General features: G+C 41.3%; 1 protein-coding gene across 2 annotated transcripts; it reads left to right on the top strand.

The window, feature by feature from the left end:
- Positions 1-796: 796 nt before the first annotated feature.
- Positions 797-21,724, top strand: LOC140305733 (general transcription factor 3C polypeptide 1). 2 transcript variants are annotated; one of them, XM_072384707.1, is made up of 40 exons: positions 797-1,265; positions 1,789-1,998; positions 2,349-2,525; positions 2,615-2,758; positions 3,083-3,179; positions 3,282-3,405; positions 4,203-4,385; positions 4,781-4,896; positions 6,049-6,101; positions 6,246-6,631; positions 6,741-6,809; positions 7,410-7,546; positions 7,635-7,723; positions 7,801-7,954; positions 8,555-8,658; positions 9,033-9,166; positions 9,713-10,018; positions 10,203-10,348; positions 11,382-11,479; positions 11,580-11,676; positions 11,965-12,148; positions 12,243-12,336; positions 12,675-12,807; positions 12,899-12,986; positions 13,116-13,177; positions 13,612-13,720; positions 13,801-13,943; positions 14,192-14,334; positions 14,414-14,498; positions 14,591-14,703; positions 14,784-14,843; positions 14,925-15,018; positions 16,082-16,254; positions 16,477-17,523; positions 17,889-18,025; positions 18,694-18,798; positions 18,887-19,176; positions 20,109-20,659; positions 20,771-20,957; positions 21,470-21,724. In XM_072384707.1, the coding sequence occupies exons 1-40, from the start codon at positions 1,045-1,047 to the stop codon at positions 21,680-21,682; spliced, it is 7,056 nt and encodes a 2,351-aa protein (XP_072240808.1). In that variant the 5' UTR covers positions 797-1,044; the 3' UTR covers positions 21,683-21,724. The 2 variants fall into 2 exon arrangements, with proteins under 2 accessions (XP_072240808.1, XP_072240807.1); XM_072384706.1 differs by having other exon boundaries at positions 12,899-13,177.
- Positions 21,725-21,988: the final 264 nt, after the last annotated feature.

Raw genomic sequence — 21,988 nt, 5'->3', positions numbered from 1 at the left:
ATAGTTTCTCCTCCATGATGAGAGCTCAACATTTTACTTTCATTTGATCCATTCAAAAGTTGGTAGTTAATTAATGAAGATTTTACACGAAAATTAGACTACGTTCTCTTGTGTATGTATTGTGGAAGAATTGGTAACTTGAACATAGTTTTTAATTAGGCTTCATATTGATTCATGTTATTGGAATACATATTTGTCCTCTCACAGAAAGCAAGAGGTACTTTGACTTTTGATTCTCTTGGTTTACACTTTGACTTTAGTTTCACAGTGAGTTTTAAGGGGATGTCATCAAATTGTGATAAAGTGGATTATATAATATCAAGATATTCATATATAGTCTAGTATATATATAGTCTCATAGTCTAACCTTCTTTAACTCCAACTAAATAATCTAATTCTACATCCGAATAAAATCAGTGAGTGATTAGAAATTTATATTAACATGGTAAAATACTAAAGCTGCTCATAAAAAAAATATCATCGAGCATGTCATTTAATATAATAGATTACGTTTGTTCTCAGTCCAAAGTAAGGCTCTTTGATTCCTTGGTCGTGTTGTAGACAGCAGCAAAGAATTCCTGCGTGTTATTCGGTAACATATTCAACAGCGACTGACTGTACTGTTAGATGAAGACGTTTTCAAACTATATCTGTCTGACTGAACAAAATACAGTGCATCATCTCATGCTTTTACACCGGCCATAATTTACCAGATGTACTACAGCGCCATCTTCTGGATTTATTTTTACCGAATAGACGCACAGCGTGAGGTCAAAGTTGAGTTTTGACGTGCACAAATACAGACCAGACGTACTGGAAGATGTAGTGGTGCTAGCGTTGTGTAAACAAGCATTTTGTGAACAGTTTTTCCCCTTTTTTTCCTCGTCTTCTATAACATAATTATGTAAAAGAAAGGACTTCGGTAGTTTGTCCTTATTATCCAGTGAACCTTTTAGTTGTTAATGACCACTCGTGGTGTTGAAAAGCCGGTAGTTAGTTAGCATGTTAGCTAGCTGGCAGCATTAGCCCAGGCAGTCGCATACCATGGATGCTCTGAGCATAGTAGCGGATGAAGTGGCTTTGGAGGGACTGGACGGGATAACTATCCCCACTCTTTGGATACGACTAGAGGATAGACAGCCCAAGTTTCCCCTTAAGCTAGACGAATGTACCAAGGGGTTTATCTGGAGGTCACTTGTGAACGACACCGAGCTGAGGTTCTATGAGCTCCCAAAGGAACGAGAGGACGTGGAGCTGTTAGACAGGTGACTTTATTTTTACTCGCAATCATCATGAAAAAGTCAAGTTAAAAGAGAAGCGCGTGCTGTCTCCGGTGGGATCACCCAAGATCACTTCAGATCACCCTGTCAATAATTTAAACTTTTTTTTCTCCATATCTGTGGTGATGCAACGTCGCTTTGGAGGCTGTTTGTGATGCTCCTTATAGATGCAGCTCAGATAACCCTCTTGGTTTTGTTTGATTAAGTCCAGAGCCCCAAAACAGTCAGTTATTTATCTGCCTGTCTGTCATCTGTCAAACAACATTTTTGTAAATGTTTTTGCTTCAAAATGACTTAAACCATTTGTTCAGGAGAATGGTGTTTTATTCACCCCTATTCGCATAGCATGGAAAAAAACAACCCTCAAAGCTCTTTTCAGCACTCTTTGAATGAAGGACTGAACAAAGTGGTGCAAGTGCAATTCTTTTTAATTGTAGAGTCCTGTGTCAAGTTTAAGAATAGCATTTAGTCATCTTACTTTGGGGCCTGTGCTGTTGTGTGTTTGCAGGTTTAAGGACGTCGACCCAGAGACGGGCATTGAAACAAAAGAGACGAGTTCTGAGGATCTCAAAGACGTCTATCCCGTCCATGTCATTCCAGAGACCAAGGATGGGACTCAGGGTTCTTGTGCCTTTTTCAAAGAGAGGAAAGACGTCACAAAGCATATCCGCTCCAAGTCCCTCACCCCATTGATTGACATAGAGGAGGCTTTGGAAAAGTTGGTATTGACTGTATAGTAGTAGATCGATTTCTGTTTAAATTAACACTTGTTTTTGGACCACAAACTGCCTACAGCCAACTACAGTGGGGATCTTCTAGATATTATCTTTCTCAGATATGCAGAAAATAACTATTTAAAACAACTCTCTGGGCATTTTATTGTTTTTTTTTTATATAAACAGTGGGTCATGTGAAAATACTTTAGTTAAATGTATTTTAACAGATCATTTAATATTTAATATCGCTCCTGGACAAAAAGTGTTAACATGGAGTCATTTCAGTTTAGTGCATCATTATGTCCACCGTGTTTCACATTTTCTTTTTTTTTTTTGACTTCCACGCTCTCAGGTATGGGCGAAAACTTGTCGTGGTGGCGTCTCAGGCTGTGCGATTTCGTGCCCTGATTGGGATTGAGAGTGATCCTGACTTAAAACTCAGCAACGACTCTTACTGCGTTTTGGAAAGAGTGGCCCGAGCACGATGGCAGGGGGAGCTACAAAGGGATCTGCACGGAGGCCTTTTCAAGTAGGAGAGATGCGCACTGTCATTTCACACAATGCTGTTTTGTGTTTAAGCTGTGTTTAGTTTAACAGACAGTGTTGTGTTTTGAGCAGGGCAGACGCTCGCAAGTTTCACTACTTTCGGAAGTCTCTTGTCAAACATGAACTGATCACCATGCAGCCTTACGTCAGACGACCGAAGACGGGACAGCAGCAGCACTCCATTCTTCTCCTCCTCAAACGCTTCCATGTAAACAGGTCTGTTTCTTGCTCTAGATCACATGGTTCACGGCTTGGCATTTCTACTTCGATAGATCATTATTGCTAATGACATATTTGCCTCAGAGGGCTTTGCGATCTGTTCAGCATAGAACACGCAACCTTTTTTTAGATCCTCAGTTTGAATAAAGAAAAATCCCCTGAAGAAAGTTTGCTATTCTCCTCTGTCAGCCACTGACACGCTGCTGGAGTTTCTGCAAAGTAGGGCTTTAATGTTGGCTTTTTTTCTGTATGGGCACTCTCTCACTCTCCCTGTAATATCCTTTCTCCTGGACAACTTTGTCTTCCCTTCCGCTCTCTCAGACGGACCATGTACGACATGCTGATGGAATACGTGTCCAACTTCCTCCAGCAGTCACCTTATCAGTTCGTCACTGTGGACATGCTCAAAGAACATCTTGTAAGCATCTCGGAGTGTTTGATGGTATGTTTTTGTCGTTTTGTTTATGGTGATTAACTTTGTGTTTGTCCTCTTTTGCTTGTTTTCTTCTTTCTCCTACAGAATCTGAACGATGGTACTTTTAAACGCTTATTTAAATACTTGCGAGCTGCCAAGTTGACCGAGTTTTGCCAGTACCCTTTAGAGGACTTGGATCCCAGCGCTGGACCCTGCACCAACAAAAATGGTGATTGAACTTTGTAAATAAGCATTACGGTGACTAGACTCATTTCTCATACATATTGGATATAATCAAATCACAATTTGATTATGCCGTCAGTTTTTATTGAATTATTCTCTTTGAAATTTCAGTTTGGAGCAAGATTTACTTTTATATATTGAATTCAACATAAGAAATATAAATCTGAACTGGATTTCTAAAGTTACCATTTGAATCTTTTAAATCTACATTGTTTCAAATCATGGACAGTTTCAGAGCATTCAGACTAAATGGATAAAATCAAACAATGATTATATATATTAAATTACATTAAATTATATATTAAATTATTATATATTAAATTACTTACAAATGTAAATGCAAACAATTATCAGAAGTTTTCTTTTGTGTCTGTTTTTGGTGGTAATTTGTGTCGCAAAAGCATATTTAAAGCTGTAAGTGTGGTGACAACATAAGACGAAATGCAACAAAAGTGGGAGGAAGAAGTTTTCCAGGGAGATGAATGTTGTCCTGTTGGCCTGTTTGGGCTCAGTGTATAAAGACACTTTGGAGAATCATAAAATACACTGAATACATGCTAATCATCACAAGGGCAGAGTGAGATCTGAAAATCCTGACTGCGAAAGGAAGCGCAGCTTTGTTGAAAGGGACACAGGCACAGAAAAGGTTGGGAGTCACTACAAGATATGATCAAGCAAAAGCTAATGAGTTCAGTCATAATTCAGTTGTTTAAAATATTTTATTCTTACTGTTTTCGATATAATGCGTAGAAAGTGCTCTTCATTACTTTATTTGTGTTCCAGGCAGCAAAGTGCTGGTACGGTGTGTGAAACTCTTAAAGCCATATACGAAGAAGGGCGTCACAGAAGATGACGACGACGACGAAGATGAAGAAGAAGAAGATTATTCTGGTGCAAGAAGAAGAGCCGACCCTTCAGAGGGGCGACTCATGGAGAGGAACATCATGATGCAGGCTTACCACATCAGTATGTTTGATCACAGCTTTCTCCGTTAAGAGATGAACAAATCTGATTCTAACAGGGATTCATGCTGTCATGAGCAGGCAAATTAGTCCGAAAACAGAACAGCAGCCTCCTAATGTTCAGCTGATAAATAAGATGGAGGATGTTTTCATCTGATTTAGGGTAATCCATGACCAGGAAAGACCATGACAGTTACTTTACGACATAACTGCAATGATAGTTTCACTGTGCAGGTTAGTCTGGTGTCCGTATCAGTAACTGAAGGACTGGCAGCAATTAAAGTAAAACATAAAGTCAGTTTTAAATTGTTGATATGATTGTTTTTAATCTATGATTAATTAATAGCAACCAGTTGACTACTGCATTTAATATTCCCGTGTCTTGCTCTCTTCATTCAGTACTGTCATCTGGTACAAAGGGAATTCCACAGAGAGCTATCTCAGTAAAAATGAACATTGGTAAACTGGAGTCTCGCATGATCTGGCGAAAGCTGGAAAGGGATGGTTTTATTAAGGTAAGCCCCCGTGTTTTTACGCTTTTTCTTTTTTTTTTTGGCCCCCTAAACAAATTTGTTTCCTACAGTTAAAACTCCTTTTTTTTAATACATCGGCTTCACATTGGCAGCCCAGTCGCATGTGCAGAATGTGATTTATTTTATTCATTTATTTATTTTTTATCTCCGCTCCCTCGTTAGCAGATTAGATCATCCACACCAGCTCTATGACACCTGTGTCTAAGCTGCTTGCCATCTATCTTTTCCTTCTTATATCAGCCTAATAGCAGCAATGCAGCTTTCACTGTGGTTTCAGCCTGAAGGCGATATGTCACCAACTTCAAAACCAACAGCTTGACTGTTACCCGATACGTGATGATGGACATGATAAAGGATTTTCTATTGATTTCAGCAACTGCAAGTGACTTGTCTCAGTTCACAACTGGGCAAATTCCCCGCCTGTTTTTCAATCTGATGAACCAACGTTTGCACTAAACTTTTGTGTATTTATGGGCATAAACGAAGGCAAAGAAAGAACAACGAAAGAAAGGTCGGTGTTGTTAGTACACACATTCAGCCATGAGGTGGCAGTTCAGCAGAGCGCATGCTATGTACGTGCTGCACTGACAATGTGAGACCAACGTCAGAGTCCTGGAAGTCCAGTCTAAATCAGGGAAGCCTTTCTAAAGGGCTCGCACAGGGAAATGGAGACGAAGTGCTTTGACGTCAGATTTTGTTGATCTGTCCTGTGCAGCTTGAATTTCTGTGCCTCTCAATGTCATAGCGTCTGCTCTCCCTCACTTTGCAATAAGTGGATTTACCCTCCACATTATTGTTAGTTTTTATGATGGTCGCACACATGAATGTCAAAACAATCGTTGTTTTTTTTTTTCTTATGTCCGAGAGCAGATTTAACCAGTCAAATGCGGTGGAAATAGTTTGACGGAGCTCTTTATTTTCTTGGAAGAAAACATTTCTGTGACTAAATGTCTTGGACACTTGCTGCGTGCTGATTAGCATTTATCAAAAATTAGCATTTAATTAGCATTAGCATAAATTAGCATTTAATGCTTATACTTTCACAGAGCCACAAGGATAACTGTCATTTTGAACTACTCTATGCAAGTTTTTCCACTTTTCAGTTTATTGTTTGTGACGACTTTTATCCTGCAGGCATTTATGGAGGATGAGGGTCGGCAGAGGACTACAAAATTTATCAGCCACAGGTTTGTATCCACAAACTAAAATAGAATTCTGAATCCTTGCTTCAGCACAGTAATATCACATCCTATCAAATAGTTAGATTTGTTTTTTATACTTGTTGTTTATACTTATTCAGAATGATTTGTTCCACTCTCATCTCTTGGCAGGTGTGTGGGAGTCAGTGATCAACTCCAGCTGTTTGCTAAAGAGCAGGAACGGAAGAAACTGCTGTACTCCTCTGCGCCCGAAATTCCAGATGCCGACCCTGCCACCTTTAAAACACTGTCGTCCTCAAAGTCGCCAGCAAACAAAAAGGGCAAAACACCTGCTGCCAAGAGGAGCAATAAAGCAGGTGTAGATGAGAATAAAAACGCAGAGGAGGAAAAAGAGGAGATGTGTGATGATGGAGGAGGGGACGAAGGCTTGAGTGGAAGAAAAGGTAAAGCGAAAGGAAAATCGGGAGCAGGAAGAAAGACGTCAGCAGAAAAACACACTGTGACAACAAACCAGACGCAACCCGGCATTCCCGTCCTACAACCTCCAGCAGTCGAATGTGAGCATTCATTTTTATCTTTGCACATCATCATTTCTGGCCTGTGATAAAGTATTGGCTTGATAGTGGATCACAACTCTCTATGATTTAAACTCCTGTCGTGTCACAGGTGAAACTCCGGCCTGCAGTGGATCAGTGACCAGTATGGAACCTGACTCTGTGCCCCTTCCTGCTCCAGGTGATTCTCAGTAATGGACTTTATCAGCTAGACTTCAGCCACGCATCAGAACGCATCAGATCTGAGAAGAAGCAAGGGTTTTTCTGTGTTTTTAGGCGGCAGATAGAATCAGCAGACCTGCACTGGTTATTAAAACACAAGCATTCGTTTGAAGACGTGTTCCTGTCTAAATGATGAATGTAAATTCAATAATCATCCTGTATAGAATTTTTTTTCAATCCTCTTATAATTAATTCCGCATTACGTTCATAAGATCGTCACAAAGTATGTCTGCCTGTTTGGTCGGCACATGTGGAGATGAGAGGATAGTTTTCTTAGCTTTTCAGTTGACCTATAACCAGCTGCTATGATCTACGACACGGCAAAGTGGAGCACTGAGATTAAACAATGTAAAACATTTTAACAGTTTAAACGTTATCAGTGTGTTTTTGTTAGAAGAACAACTGCATTTGACCTCAGATGTAGGGTGTCTGATTTAAAAAGCCAGTGAACTCAACGTATTTCACACGAGACTAGAATATGTTCCTTGTGTTTCTGTTTGTCGGGGTAATGTTTGTTTTGCTTTCACGTGTAATTTGGATTGTTTTTTTTTTCTATCAGATCAAGCGTCGGTTAAAGAGCAAGAACAATCCAACTCCGGTCATGCCAGTCCTTTGCCTCAGAGTGAGGGTTTAAACACAGCTGATAACTCGGCAGACAACAACGTTATGGTTGTCGACAGTGTTTTCCAGCCACAGGTGAGTCTGATGGATCTGTGCCTGTGGTTTGTTTTTCCTCTGGCTAGAATAGGTTGAAACTGACCTGCTCGTCTTCTTGTCCCACCAGAGGTTTCACGAGACGTACCGCCTGTTAAAGAGGAAGAACCTGATTGTCGAGGCTGTCCAAAAGTTTAAAATCATAGAGGGCCTTTTCCCGTCAGTTCGTTTTGGATTCTAAGTTTACCTTTTAATGCATTTTGATTTTTTTTAAATGTGTTCATTCTTTCTTATAGGCTGCAGAAGATGATCAGTGATGAAGAGAAGCAGGATGGGTTCAGTTCAAAGTGTTGCAAAAAGACTATTTCACGTCTCGTCCAAACTCTATCTAAAGAAGGCCTGCTCAAGATGTATACAACTACTGTTATACAGGACGGCATCACCAAGAAGGTACATAATATGCCCTTTTTTGCAAGCTGATACAGCATCCTGAGTTCTTAATGAAATGCCTGTAACATGCTTTGATCAAAATGATACGAAGAGACTCTACAGCGACTCCTTTTTCATCCATTATTTGACACTTTTATTCAAACTGATCATTTCAGGTCGTGGCGTGACCGACTTTCTTACACAGGGTCTGCCTCTTTTGGGATCTGTAATCTGAATTGAGAATTTCTAACTTCCCACCAGTAAAAAGATTTAAAAACGCTGGTTAGATTTCAGATTTCCTTTGTCAGGATATAAAACATCGGACAGAGTACTGGTAGATCTTTATTAGCTTATTTATTTCTTATGTTAAGAGAACAACATAGATAATAATGAGATTGGATGTTGTTGTCAAAGCAAGAGCAAAAGGGTTTCCATTTCCCACTTAATGAGGATCCGTGAATGCATCATCATCTCAGGTTGTAGTTAGGGAGACGTAAAGAGAGAGGTGGCTGGATGACCTTGTGGTGATGAATGTTTGCCCTGCAAATCTAAACGGTTCACTGAATGACACGACAACAATAAAATGTTGGGTTTTTCTTTCTGATCTTGTGGCACATGTAGGTTGACATGGTAGTTCATCCATCCATTCAGCCCAACGATGACAGAGTTAGTCAACTTATTGAGCAAGTCCGGTTCAAAATCTCCAGCTCTTACTCAGCTGTACGGTAAGCACATACGAATTAACTTCAAGTCAAATCTGTGAAAGTATTTGATTTTTGACACATTCAGACTTAAGTCCATAGATATTTAAAGGAACTCAAAGTTCTGATGTGCAGAACTGAGAAAGCCAAAGGTTGAATATGAGTCAGATCGAAGAGCGAATATGGGCTCCAGATACAAAGTTTGTTTCCAAGTCCTTAAGAAAAAAATCAGCTGGTTCTTATGAGCTTCTTTTGGGAGCCGAATGCTGTTGTAACTATGATAAAAATGTATTTCACACTCAGGTCTCACTCTGAATTATTACCTGAGCTCGCCTTGTATTACATTTCTTGACCAAGCGGCTTCTCATTTCTGTGCCATTTTGTCTTGTGTCCTACAGACAGCAGCAGGCTGATGAGAAAGCCAGAGAACAAAAAATGTCAGATATTCTGAACAACTCCTTATCACCTAGAAGCAAGGGTTGCAGAAAAGGTGGAAGTGGTGAAGACGACATAGACTTCAAGCCCACACCAGGTTCTTTTTCATTGAATTTCATAGACTATAATGAGAAAGAACATGTGGTTGGGGTGTGCTGCAAAGCCATATCAGTGGAAAAGTGAAGTATGTTGAAGTTTTGTCATGATGTCATCTCATGTCATGATGAGGTCTCTTTTTACTTGGCACTGTCACCGTGGTAACTTACACACTTTACCTGCTAAAGGGGAGGCTGTATGATTATGCTTTGATGTTCGCTCCTGAAACGGAGTCTGTTATACGCTGCTGAAGACAATTGACCACTTCTAGAATAACATGCTTATCGTATTAGATAAAAAGTTAAAAAGCTCCAAGGTGCAGCTGCCACACCAGAAAACTTCAGCAAGGCACTCAGAGTGCAGTTAATGGTCAAATGAATGTATTTGTCCAATTATCCGAACAGGTTTGTCCGTTACTTTCCTTTGTAACAAAATTGTTGCTCTTTACAGAACTCATAGTTAATGTTCTTTACAGCTGTGCATTATAACATCTTCCCACTGAACTAAGCAGCATACTATCTGTGCATCTCTGTCTCTGTTTTTATAGTTCGAGGACTGGGTAAGACTTTGGGGTTCCAACCCAAGATGCATCGGCTGCGTCTCATTCATAACTTCCTCTGGTACCTTATCTATGGGCACCCGGTCGGACATCACTCCACTGACTCAGCCAGTCAAATGCCAACAGACCCAAACAGCTCCAGTCGTGATGCCAAACACCCGGACGCCCAAGCAAAACAGAACACGAAAGATAAAGAAAGCTCATCTGTGTCGAACTTGGACGAGACATCGGGTAATGAAGAGGAGCCACTGAATGATCAATCGAAACCCGGTCAATCTGAGTTCGACATGAAAGGTGAGAACATTGTATAAGAACTGGGAATCTGTGGGGCATTTCCAAGAGGCTTTCATTTGAACTAATAGTTTCTTCATTCATTACCTGTCCCTACCTAATAGGAAGAGACTGCTCTTGCAGAGATAATTTTCTACTAATTTCCCCATACTAAGCAGTTTGATGTTTTTTTTGGTGTTTCTTATAGTGTATGTTGATGAGGAATCGTGGAAGAGATTCATCCCTTCTGTCCGTGTACACAAGGATTTTATCAGTGGATGGGCAATGGTTGGCGACGTGCTCCTCTGTTTGCCTCTGTCCATTTTTGTGCAGTTCACACAAATCAATTATAAGGTGAGATCAAAGTTTTCTTCAGGTTTTAAAAGGCTGTTGTACATCTCACTGACCAGATATGAGGAAAAAAGTCGTTTTTATGGTGGCATAATTTTCAGGTTTCATTTGTGATTGCTGTGTCTGATCAGTCTTACAACCCACTTGCTTGTTAAATGAATCAGAATTTGTGGGTTTCCATTTTAGCCAGCAAATATCCAGATCTGTAGGCAAAGACCTGTCCCGTGTGGTAGTTGTTGTACTAATTCAGAAAAACTTTTTAAAAAGTTAGTAAGGGGATAAATTGATGGTTGGTGTTACCTGACAGTTTAGATATTTAGTTTTGGGAAATCTCTCCTGCTGGTTGCATAATGTTCAAGTGCATGCAGTTGGGCGAGTTTTAACACAATGCCAAGGGGGAAAGACATCAACAATGAGAAGCAATTGTTGCTGCCATCCTTCTGGGAAAGGTTTATGAAGCCATCTCCGAGCCATTTGAAGTCCATCATTCTCCAGTGAGAGAGATTATTCACAGGAAAACATTCAAACACTTGTAAATCTTCCCAGGAGTGGACGTCCCAGCAAGTTCACATCAAGGTCAGACCGTGGAATGGTCTGAGAAACTGCAACAAAACCCAAAAATCTGCATCTCAACCTCTACAATCACTGTTAGCATGTTGAATGTTAAAGTTCATGACAGTAGTGGAGAAATGGAGATGTTTAGTTGTTATGCCTCATACCAGCTGTTAAGCACGGTGGAGGAGGGCTGATGATTTGGGCTTGTTTTGCAGCCATGGCACCTGAACACCTTGCTGTCATTGAGTCCACCATGAACTCCTCTGTTACCAAAGTATTCTAGAGTCAAATATGAGGCCATCTGTCTGACAGCAAAACAACAGATTTAGTCAGCAACTAATTTTGTCAACTTAATGGCTGGTGACTAAATGTGAATGATTTCAGTTTAATGAGCATTAATCACAATAATAATTGCATATCTTGCAGCTCATGAGAAAGACCACACAGTATGTAACTGTACATGCCTGATATGTGTCCACAGGTTGATGGGCTGGAGGAGTATCTCAGTGACCCTGTTAAGCAACACTGTCTTGTTCGAGCGCTGCCTGCGAGAATGAAAAGACACCTTCTTTATAAACGGTGACTTCTTTTCTTTCCTGTTCACTCTAATGTGGTTATTTTTTTCTCTGCAACACATCAACACTGTCGTTCAAAGCTAAAAATGTTTTTTTTTTTGTAGGAAATACATTCACTCGTTTCACGAGAACCTGCAGAGGTTGGCCTACATGGGTCTGCTGCAGTTTGGACTTGTAGAGAAGTTCAAAGAGAAAGACCAGGTACTGAGCATCATCATTGCATCGAGTCCTTTACTGCAAGTGCACAAAGAAAGAATGTGATGAAGCAAAGCAAATGTTTCTGGTGATTTTTGTTACGATGCTGGGTATCAATTTAATGATTGCGTTATGGTTTTTAGTTTTGGAATGGAAGTGTTGGCAAATGAGCCACAATTGAACATCTAGGATGAATTTAAGTTAATGGTTAAAAAAGAATGGAAGCAGCAAAACCCGAGCGGATTTTCTTCTCACACGTTTTTTATTATTATTTATGTCCTCACTCTGATCCAGGTGTTTGTGTATCTGAAGCGCAACGCCACGATTGTTGACACCACCAACACCGAGCCTCACTACTGGCTGGTCACAGAGTCTCCCGACAAACCATTTGAGAGGCGCCAGTACACATTCAGCACTGCTGAGGATGTGGAGAGCTACTGGTTCGACCTGATGTGTGTCTGCCTCAACACACCACTGGGTACAAACAGCACAGCACAGCTGCGAAAATGCACGTTTACTCAGAGCAATGAATGTCGACGTGACTCAATTATCTCTTGCCTCTCTTTCAAAAGGGGTCATTCGTAATAAGAGAAATGTCGCAGAGGATGAAGCTCCTTCGTTTGTTCACGAACGCAGTGTGTTTGTAGGAATGGCCTATCTGCTAAAGTAAGTGGAGTATCACAATGTTTTGATTTAAACAGGAGATTTAAAAGAATGGAGAAAGAAAACTGACACGAGGACCTTAAAATATGAGTTTATAATTGCATTATTTTAAGTAAAGCTGAAATATCCTTATCTTTACTGGTTTGAATGTATGGATTTTACCATTTAGGACTAACACGGCATTTATGTCACACTTGTTTGTGTTTGGCATCGCGTCAGCCGCAAACTTACACTGTAAAGAAAAATGTGCCGTGATCGCAAATGCATTTAAATTCATGACGGACACAGTTCATGTGTGCAAAGTCAAACCAACCAATGCTTCTCCGTACGAACACAATCAGGGGCAGTTTTGACGTGTGTGACGACGGGTCGATACCAGGAGACGGTAAAGGAGCAGGAGGTCTGGACTCTGAATTCTTTTGTCATCTTAAACGCAACTGGTATTGGACCAATCACCTGCTGGCTTGTAAAACGGTATTTACCCAAAACGCAAGCATGTTCATGTCCACTGTCTATACATATGTCCGCCGTACAGACTGAAAGCAATTTTTATCATCATTTTTAGAAGCCAAGTGGTTCAGAGGAGCCACAGATCAAGATGAGACTGAAGAGCCTCGTGAGTAAAAATGCTCTCAGAATTGCTCTTCAAGCTGGTGAGTTTCCTGGAATCCGATACATTTCCTTCCAACCACTTTCTGTACTCAAATCTTGCACAGCTCTTTGTGGAGCTTGTTACAATTTGACATCGAGCCTGAATTTAACAACAGCGATTTCTACAACAGGAGAAAACAATTCCCGGCGTTATTTGACCAACAAGCGGCCCCTGATGACAGAAAATGTCGAGGTACGACTTCTAGATTATTTCGCATGTATTTATTAATGTATTTGAGATTATTTTGACAGATATGGTTTGAGAAGCAGGCGAGGTATATTCTGTTGTACTGAGAAATACTTCCTTTATTTTCAAAAACCACACTTGTATAAATAAATACAAAAGAACACTACGAACCACATTCAGTCGAATTTACCACTAATATTTTTGTTAATTTTCCCAATATTATATTCCACCTAGTTTAAAGAAAAGCACGTTACTGCAGGCTGTGCCACAGAATGTCGAAATGCTTTGTTAACAAAGACACATTCATTTGAAGTTGAAAGGTTTTTGTCCAGTTGGTAATGAGCTCAGCTGAATGTCTGAAGAAATGTTTCTACAATTAGTGACGAGTGATACACGGCATTTGTGCACTGTGGCGTTTTCTGTGGCGTCTTCGTCTCCAGGTGGATGTAGAGCCGGCCTCCAGAAACCAGCAGGTTGTCGGAGGAAAGGGCCAGAAGAGAAAGAGAAGCAAAAAGGAGGTCGTCAAGGGCTCACGCAAGAAGAGGAAAGGTGCATTGTGTGTACGGAGTATGTCTCTGAAGGCCTGAAGGTAGAAAGCTGACTGAATGTCTGTGTTGTTTGTCTTGAAGAGCCTAAAAAACGTACTCCTGCTCACGATGAGGCTGACCACCAGGCCTTGAAAATGATGACCAAACAGAGAGTCTACTGGTCTGTACAGGAGGACTCACTGATGATGCTCTCCTCTGTGGCCTCATACCTGCTCAATAGCAAGGTACACGCTACCGAAAATTGTCAGGCAGTCTTCGTATAGGGACCTAATTTTCTGTGTGTTTGTTCTATACTGCATATTGCATGCATACAATTACATTATTGGGATGAATCCAACAAAAATTGAACAAATGAATGACCACTTAATTAAATAAAGACTGTGTCATGTTTGCGGACTCTACCGTCTCTCTCTCATGCATTTTTCCATTCATGCTTAATCATCGTCCTTTTTTTTTTTCCCATGTGTTGCAGTTAAAAAGACCGTTCATACCTCACTGTGTGGTAAGAGATCTGCTACATGCGGAGTTTGAGATATCGGTAGATAAAACCTCTCTTGCTGTCGGACGTCGCTCAAGATACATCCTCAAAAATCCTCAGGCGCTTCTAAACTACAGGTGGGTCGAGACGGTAGACACAAACATATTTTTAGTCGGTCTCTCGGGAGGTTTTACTCAACAAGTATCTGTGGTGTAGGATCTGTCTGGCTGAGGTGTACCAGGACAAAACTATGATGAGGCTGTTGGAGGAGAAGAAACCCTCTGACCCCGATAAACCTGAGGTGTCTCTTTGTTCGTGTACTTGCTTTGTAGAATCTGTTGAAGGCTGACTTTTTGGCTTGAGATTTGAATATTTCCACCCGTTTCTTTTTAGGATTGTGCCAAAACGTTCTCAGAGTATGTCAAGCTTCTAAGACAGAAGTTCAGCTCTGTCATGAACGCCCGTAATGTGATCATGCCTGACTCCAAACAGCAGCTCTTCTCTCGGTAAGACTAGCAACAGGTTTGATGTGCTGATTTAAAAGCAGCTGTGCTTAAAGTAAATTGCTCCATGTGCGTTTTTGCAGGTACAAGGTTTCTGCAATAGATGATGGCAGACGGGTCCCATGCAAAGACACCCTCAACAGGTAATAATTCAGACAAATTTCATTAAATGTTGTTGTTTCTTCATCTGGCAGATGTTAACCGTCTGTGTGTCTTCTCAACAGCACTGATGACATTCATGGCATTGTGTTACATAACCTGATCCAGAGCACTCTGGCCATGACGAACAGTCAGATGAAGTCCTCCAGATCCTTCCAGGTACCGTCTTCAGTTTTATACCCATTTTTTTTTTTATTCGTGAAGTTTCGTGAGCCGAATCCCAAAACATTTCAGTAAGGAAATTAAGAATAAAACACCATGCAAACGTTAATGTGGACAAATGTGACAAACAGATAACTGAAAAAATGTACACACAAACATTTGTTTACTTGTTGAATCCAGATGACTTTTTTAACATTTGGTAGAGATTTAAACTTTTAAGCTTTTGGACTTTTTTTAAAAAATTGATTTTTAAGCTATTCAGTTTTTGTTTCATCATCATCATCACCCAATCTTCGAGCAAAATGCTGGTTCTGTGAGAGTTCTGTGGGAATTTATGGTCATGGCGCAGGTGGCAGCCCAGAATTATTTATAGCTCTTCGGTCGAGGCAAACGCTAAGTTTGTGCCACTTTAAACAGTAAACTTGAAATTACTCTTGTGTTTTTCAGATGAAATCTTCTGTTGTCATCTTAAGCATTTTTTTAAATAGATCAAATAACCAAAAATATAATAATGATAATGATACAGTGCTCCTTCTTGGACTTGGAGTTACAAGCGAACAATGGATCTGAAGGAAAACGGCAAAGACTAAGCAATCCTGTTGGGTATCAGCTTGTCCATCACAGTGAAGCCCTGCCCTAATGAAGACCCTGACACAATGACACAATATAATTTCAGTTTTAATCAAAATTAGGCCATAGCTCACAAAATGGAGACCATTCATTCTAAATGAGATGTATAAATAGTGGCAGAGTCCATAAACATTCAGAAAATGTTTATTTTTTCCATAAACTTCTAAAAAAAAAAACATTTATTTTAACACATTAGTCGCCCCCCTGCTGGCAATTCAATAGAATGCAGGAATGAAGCACTTCTGCTTTGCAGCGTAATGTTTTTTGTTTTTTAACATAACTTAAAATCTTCACAGTAAAAGACACGTTGACATGTTTTTAGAGAAGTCTATATTTTAAATAGTTTGATACTTCTGTCCTTAAACAGTTTGCCTCTCACAGAAAGAGAAAACAAACAGCGGTGTAATTATCAATCTAATTTCTCTCTTAGACCTTCCACACGTACAGTAAGTATGACCAGGAGCTGCTGTGCAAAGTGTTCATCCAATGCAGGAAGAGGCGTCTCGTCAACCGCCGCCGTATCAATCAGTCATTTGGGCCAAAGAAGAATCGAGCGCTGCCCATTTTACCCATGTCCTACCAGCTGTCCCAGTCCTACTACAGGTATACCACCACTCGAAGACTTTCTGCCTGTGTTTGTTTGTCACACATAAATCGCATCCTGCCTCTTATCTATAGTCAACTCACAACATTGACGTTCCAGTTGCTGGCAAACACATTTTTGATGATTTTTGGTGTTTTTTGCTGTGAGAATAAACACACTGAAATCCTCACGTGTCTTTTTGCAAAACTTTTGACCACCTCTGTCCTTCCTCTTCCTGACAGGAAATTTTCTTGGCGTTTTCCTCAGTCATTGTGCACCGACTCCTTCTGCTTCTTAAAGAGCTTAATCACCAACGGGACTGGAGATGAAAGGCCCGTCATAACTCTCCACCACGAGACTGAAGTAAGGTCACAGAACGGTGAGGAAGTGTTGGAAAGAAAAACGGAGGCGTCGAGAAAAGAAAAGAAGAGTGGAAGAAAGGAAGGTGGCAGAGAAGTCGATGAACCACAGATACAACCAGAAGTTGCTCATGTTGACTCCACAAAGGAAGGAGAAAACGTCCAAAGTAAAATGGAAGGAGAAGAGAAGTTGATGGAGAAGGACGCGAACAATGAGAAAACTGAGGATATAAGCGTAGCAGAACAACACAAGAACCCAGAATATTCCCTCCCATCTGAATCAAATGAAGCGTCATCAAACAAAGAGCCAGCAGAAGATCAGCTACCCAAAGAGCAGACAGAAGATCAGCTACCCAAAGAGCCAGCAGAAGATCAGCCACCCAAAGAGCCAGCAGAAGATCAGCCACCCAAAGAGCAGACAGAAGATCAGCTTCCCAAAGAGCCAGCAGAAGATCAGCCACCCAAAGAGCCAGCAGAAGATCAGCTACCCAAAGAGCCAGCAGAAGATCAGCTACCCAAAGAGCAGACAGAAGATCAGCTACCCAAAGAGCCAGCAGAAGATCAGCCACCCAAAGAGCAGACAGAAGATCAGCTACCCAAAGAGCCAGCAGAAGATCAGCCACCCAAAGAGCCAGCAGAAGATCTGCTACCCAAAGAGCAGACAGAAGATCAGCCACCCAAAGAGCCAGCAGAAGATCAGCCACCCAAAGAGCCAGCAGAAGTGTCGGCCGCTTCGGATGCGGCTCCTCAAGCCTCAGCGGATCCTCCAGATGTGTCAGACATGCTGCGATTCTCTCTGAGCTATCCAGGTGGAGCCTGCGTGGCGTCTCTAAGCCTCATGACTCTGGGACTGCTGAACGTCCACGTGTCCATCCCTAAACAGATAGTGGTGGTGGACAGCAGCTTGGTGGACAACGATGTAGCAAAGAGGTGAGTTATGGTTCACAGACAGCCTGTGATGGGTTTTCATTGAACTTGCACTTCAAGAAATGAAAGTTGTCACTCTCTCAGGCTTTGTGTCATAGTCACAAAATGCACGGTGCTTTTTACACATGAGAGGTAGCTGTAATAGCAGACTGTTTCCTCGCTGCCATCCTCAAAGATTGCTATTCAGTGTAAAAAGTGCTTAAAAGCCTGAATTTCTGTCACCACCAACTTATTTATTAGTGAGGCATTCATTCTTTAGCAACTAAGATCTTTGTAACAAAACCTCATGATGTAGCAAAAAACAAAGAGCCAACATACAGATAGCAAACACGAGGTCATTTTAAGGGCTTTTTTTTTTTCCTCTTCAGTATGGCTGCGTTGGAGGAAGATGATGACGATGATGAGGGTGAGGAGTGTGAGGGGAGAAAACGACTGCTGGTGACGTCACACCAAGCTTCACACACCAACTATTTAATTATGCGAGGGTACAGCTCACCTGGCATAGGTAAGCCTTTACTTTTCCCAGATTGATAGGTTCTGTATAAGTAAAGTGTGACATTTCTCTTGTGCCTGATAGCATGGATAACATGATAGCATGGATAACATGATCCCTTAAAGATTAACTTAAAAAAATGTAACACAGAAATGGTTTCGTTTTTGCAAGTACCATAAGCTCATGAAATATTCCTTATAAGTCATTGTATACAATTATATTTTGAGCTAATTTACTGGAACAAGACACAAAACGTAATACTGTTAAACTGAGCTGAATACAAATGCTGACAGAAAAATGAAAACGAGAATCTTTGATTTACAGACAAATGTGATCTTTTATATACTTTGATATAAAACCTTCACATACTTTTTATACAACTATAAAACACAAAATGCAACAGAAAGGAGGTCTCTGTCGACTAAATGGAGCCTTAATTTATGTGCAAACCACTGAGAAATGTTTTGTAATACGTAAGAATTGAAATTATAGAATTGAATGGAGTATAGTGGATATATTAGATCTATTTGGGGTCAAATTAATACGTGACTATTTTTTGGAATGCTCCTAAACGTCTGTTATTTGATTAGAAAAGGAAAACTAAAATAATGTGTGAACCTATTATGAAAATGTTTGTTGCAGCCTGCCGCAGATTTGCTAATTGCCTTGTGTTTCCCCAGTGCAAATGCGTAACCTTAGCAACAATGATAACATCGTGGTGGAGTCTTGTATCATGAGGTTGCAGCTGCGCGACACACCCGCTCACCATTTGTTCAGTGAGGAGAGTAAGTATCCGGGCAGTCGTGACTTGTACTGCCAATTTTGATTTACACAAAAAAACCTTCTTATGTTCTTTCTTGATTTTATTTCTAGACTGTCCACCGCTGGACTTGACCAAATGTGGCCCGTCCCTGCTGCCCTCCATGCTTACCCGCTACATTCGCTCACCCTTCGTCTGTCTACCCAGTGTGGACGAGTGTGACAGGCTTTTAACTCAGCAAAGACAATACACGGCTCAGGACATAGACGTGTGCGCTCGGCTCAGGGGGAGCTTGGATGAAGCTGGTGAAAATGGTTTGGACGAGCAGGACCTCCGCGTGGCTCATTTACGCCTGCTGGAGCCGCAGTCTGGGCACACCAACACCCTGCAGCAGTATCTGCAGGTAAACGGATGCTCGGCTGTTGGGGAAGGCTTCATCTATGTTTCCTTGTTTCTTTCTTTTCCTTTCCTCCAAGTTCCCTTTATTACCTCCTAAAGAATTAAAACTGGAGGAAGTGTATTGCCTGGCGAAGCAGAGTTACCAACGTAAGAAAAATGCACCAAAGAACTGTGAAAATTAACACGTGAACCAATGTGATTAAATCTGAACCAGTGTTTAGTTCAACTTGCATTATTTTGTTCGGCCCTCTTCTACCAACATGCTTCGATAGCCTCCATCCCTCCGTGTGTCTTGGTGCTAATAGTGAGGCTTTGGTGCTGTGCTGACAGACAGTTTTTAGACCCAGCCGAATTTTATCCAAAGCGACTTCCAGGTAGGCAGGTAGGGTAAGGGGGGGTCTTGCCTGAGGACCCCTACTGGAGGTCGTACCTTTCATGCAGGGGATTTGAACCCAGGTCTCCCACACGAAAGGTGACAATCTTACCACTACAATTCACCAGAGTGACAGAGTCAACACGGGCCTTTCATTGTTTTTCTGAAGCTAAGAGCCTGAAATAACCTTTACCAAAGTGTTCAATCCCTACTCAAAGTACCCAGTCAAAGAACCTTTAGCAGCTGCGACAGACTCATGATTCCTTCTTGGCAGGAATCTACGGGCTCAGCCAACTTGGATTGCGAGCGTCAGATGATAAATATTTTCGGTTTAAACACTCTCTGTCCTCTTTGGCCAATGAAATCACACACTGATTTCAATTTCGATTGTCAGATTTTCTCTTTATTTAGTTTGAATTTGCTCACGTTTGGGTGGACAGCTGTTACAAAATGAAAAGAGAATATTCACAGCGTGAAGCATGTCGTGGTGTTAAAGACATTTTACTCATTTTTTTTTCTTCTTTTACTTAGTTACTTTTTTTTTTTTGTCATTTTTGCTCCAGGCTTTACAAGAAGAAGGCCAGGTGGTGCGGGTCGGGAGTTTGGGTGTTCGTTGGGTGCTCATGCGGCATGCTGAACCATGGCTGCTGACTGTAAAATCCCAGCAGTCGTCTCGTTCTCACGTAACATCGGAGAAGTCTCCCTTTCTGAAGAGTCGGCACAACATCCCTTTCATGCGTAAGAGATCCAGTAGAGAACTGAATCGGGAGACCGAGGGACCGCCTCCAAAAAAACTGTCTGTGGACAGAGGAGAGGGTGCTGATGTAGAGATTGTGGATGAATGGAATAACCTTAAAGAAAAACCCAACGAGGAAGAACAGCAAGAAGAGCATAAAGGGAGGGCAAACGAGCAAAGTGGAGACAAATTGCTGAATTTGGGTGAGGAGGAGAAAGTGCAGACACAGCCTGAAGAGGAAAGGGGTGGAGAGGTAGGACAGGTGGAAGGTGAAAAAAGACAGGATCAAAAAATGGAGCTGAGGGCCAGAAAGAGCAGTTTAGATAATGAAAGACATGCAGAGGCATGCGCTCCACCGACAGGATCAGCTGATGAAGGGTGAGTATCTCCTCTGAGATGCTGGCTTTAAGGATCTTTTTGCCAAGGGAAGACCTTTTCCCTATAAGTCATCTCTTCTCTCTGTTTCCATCTCCAATCTACTCCACACAGGGAAAGCATGAGTTTCATCAGCCGGCCATGGCGCTTGGTTGATGGCAAGCTGAACCGGCCGGTGTGTAAAGGCATGCTGGAGGCCATTCTTTACCACATCATGTCTCGGCCGGGCCTCACACAGCAGACTCTGGTGGAACATTACAAAGATGTGCTGCAGCCAGTTGCAGTGCTGGACCTTATGCAGGTAAACACACATAGCCGCATGTCAGGTCCCTTTTACTCTTTTGTGTATTCCTGCCTTGTATTCTCTGTGTATTGTGTGGTGGAAATTTTAGCAAGGCACAGAGTCGGTTATTTTCTGAGGCGATTAGAGGCTTTTGATAATATCTTGCAAGAGAACAACACAGTACAAGGTACGGAGCTGCTCTAACCACTGAGGCAAAAACACTATAATGCACATTTTTGCATCATTGCTCCTTGGCTCCAGTGGAGCGTTTTTATCTAGTCTAACCTTTACTCCCTAACCACAGTTGACAGACAGCTGCAAATACCAGCTTCATTTCTGTCCTCCCTAAAGTGCAGCTCGATCATTTTAATGAGCACGTGATGTTTAAGGGAAGGAAGAAAAACGGGGCTTGGTGGTATCCACTTTTAGTGAAATAGTTTTATCTGGTAATATGCAATATATGATAGACCAAAGTCGGCAGCTAACTTACCTTTTAACAGCTGATGTTACCCACTCTTTTTCCTCCGCAGGCACTCACAGACTTGGGCTGTGTGACGAAGAAAACTTTGATTAAAGAGCCTAAACCCTCGCTGTTCGCCCGCTCTGAGCATCAGACAAGAAGCGAGACGAATGTGACGGTGGAGGAACCTGACACAGTGTTTTATGAACCCACCATCAGCTGCTGCTTGCGACTCTGTCAGGTGTTACCCAACGAACGACACTGGAACGACAGTTTATCGTGAAAGTCTTCTTCAGGCTCACGCCGACTTGGCTCCGCTCTTTTTTTATTTTTTATTTTAAGCCCCAAGGGCTAAATAAAAAAGTAAGACGTTGTAGCAACGATGAGGCTTATGTGATACATAAATAAGGACACTTGACCAACATGTCATCTTTTTTAGATTTAGCAGTCAAATGTTTTGTGTTCTTTAACTACTCTGTAACTTTAAATTCTAAATAAAGGTACATTCTTGACTCCCATTGGTATTCCACTTAAGTGAGCAATTTTAGTAAAATCGTATGACCATGTTGTATGAACTTGTTCAGGACCT

The sequence above is a fragment of the Leuresthes tenuis genome, unplaced genomic scaffold (assembly GCF_036924035.1).
Source record: "Leuresthes tenuis unplaced genomic scaffold, fLeuTen1.0.hap1 SCAF_4, whole genome shotgun sequence".
Taxonomy (NCBI): Eukaryota; Metazoa; Chordata; class Actinopteri; order Atheriniformes; family Atherinopsidae; genus Leuresthes; species Leuresthes tenuis.
The sequence above is the reverse complement of the archived record's forward strand: the minus strand, read 5'-3'. Positions and strand labels throughout refer to the sequence as shown.

Excerpts from the sequence above, each read along its gene's own strand:
- LOC140305733 (XM_072384706.1), top strand. The coding sequence starts at position 1,045 with ATGGATGCTCTGAGCATAGTAGCGGATGAAGTGGCTTTGGAGGGACTG. Across the intron at positions 18,799-18,886 it reads CCATTTGTTCAGTGAGGAGA|ACTGTCCACCGCTGGACTTG; the intron begins GTAAGTATCCGG and ends TTTTATTTCTAG. Across the intron at positions 20,958-21,469 it reads CAGTGCTGGACCTTATGCAG|GCACTCACAGACTTGGGCTG; the intron begins GTAAACACACAT and ends TTTCCTCCGCAG.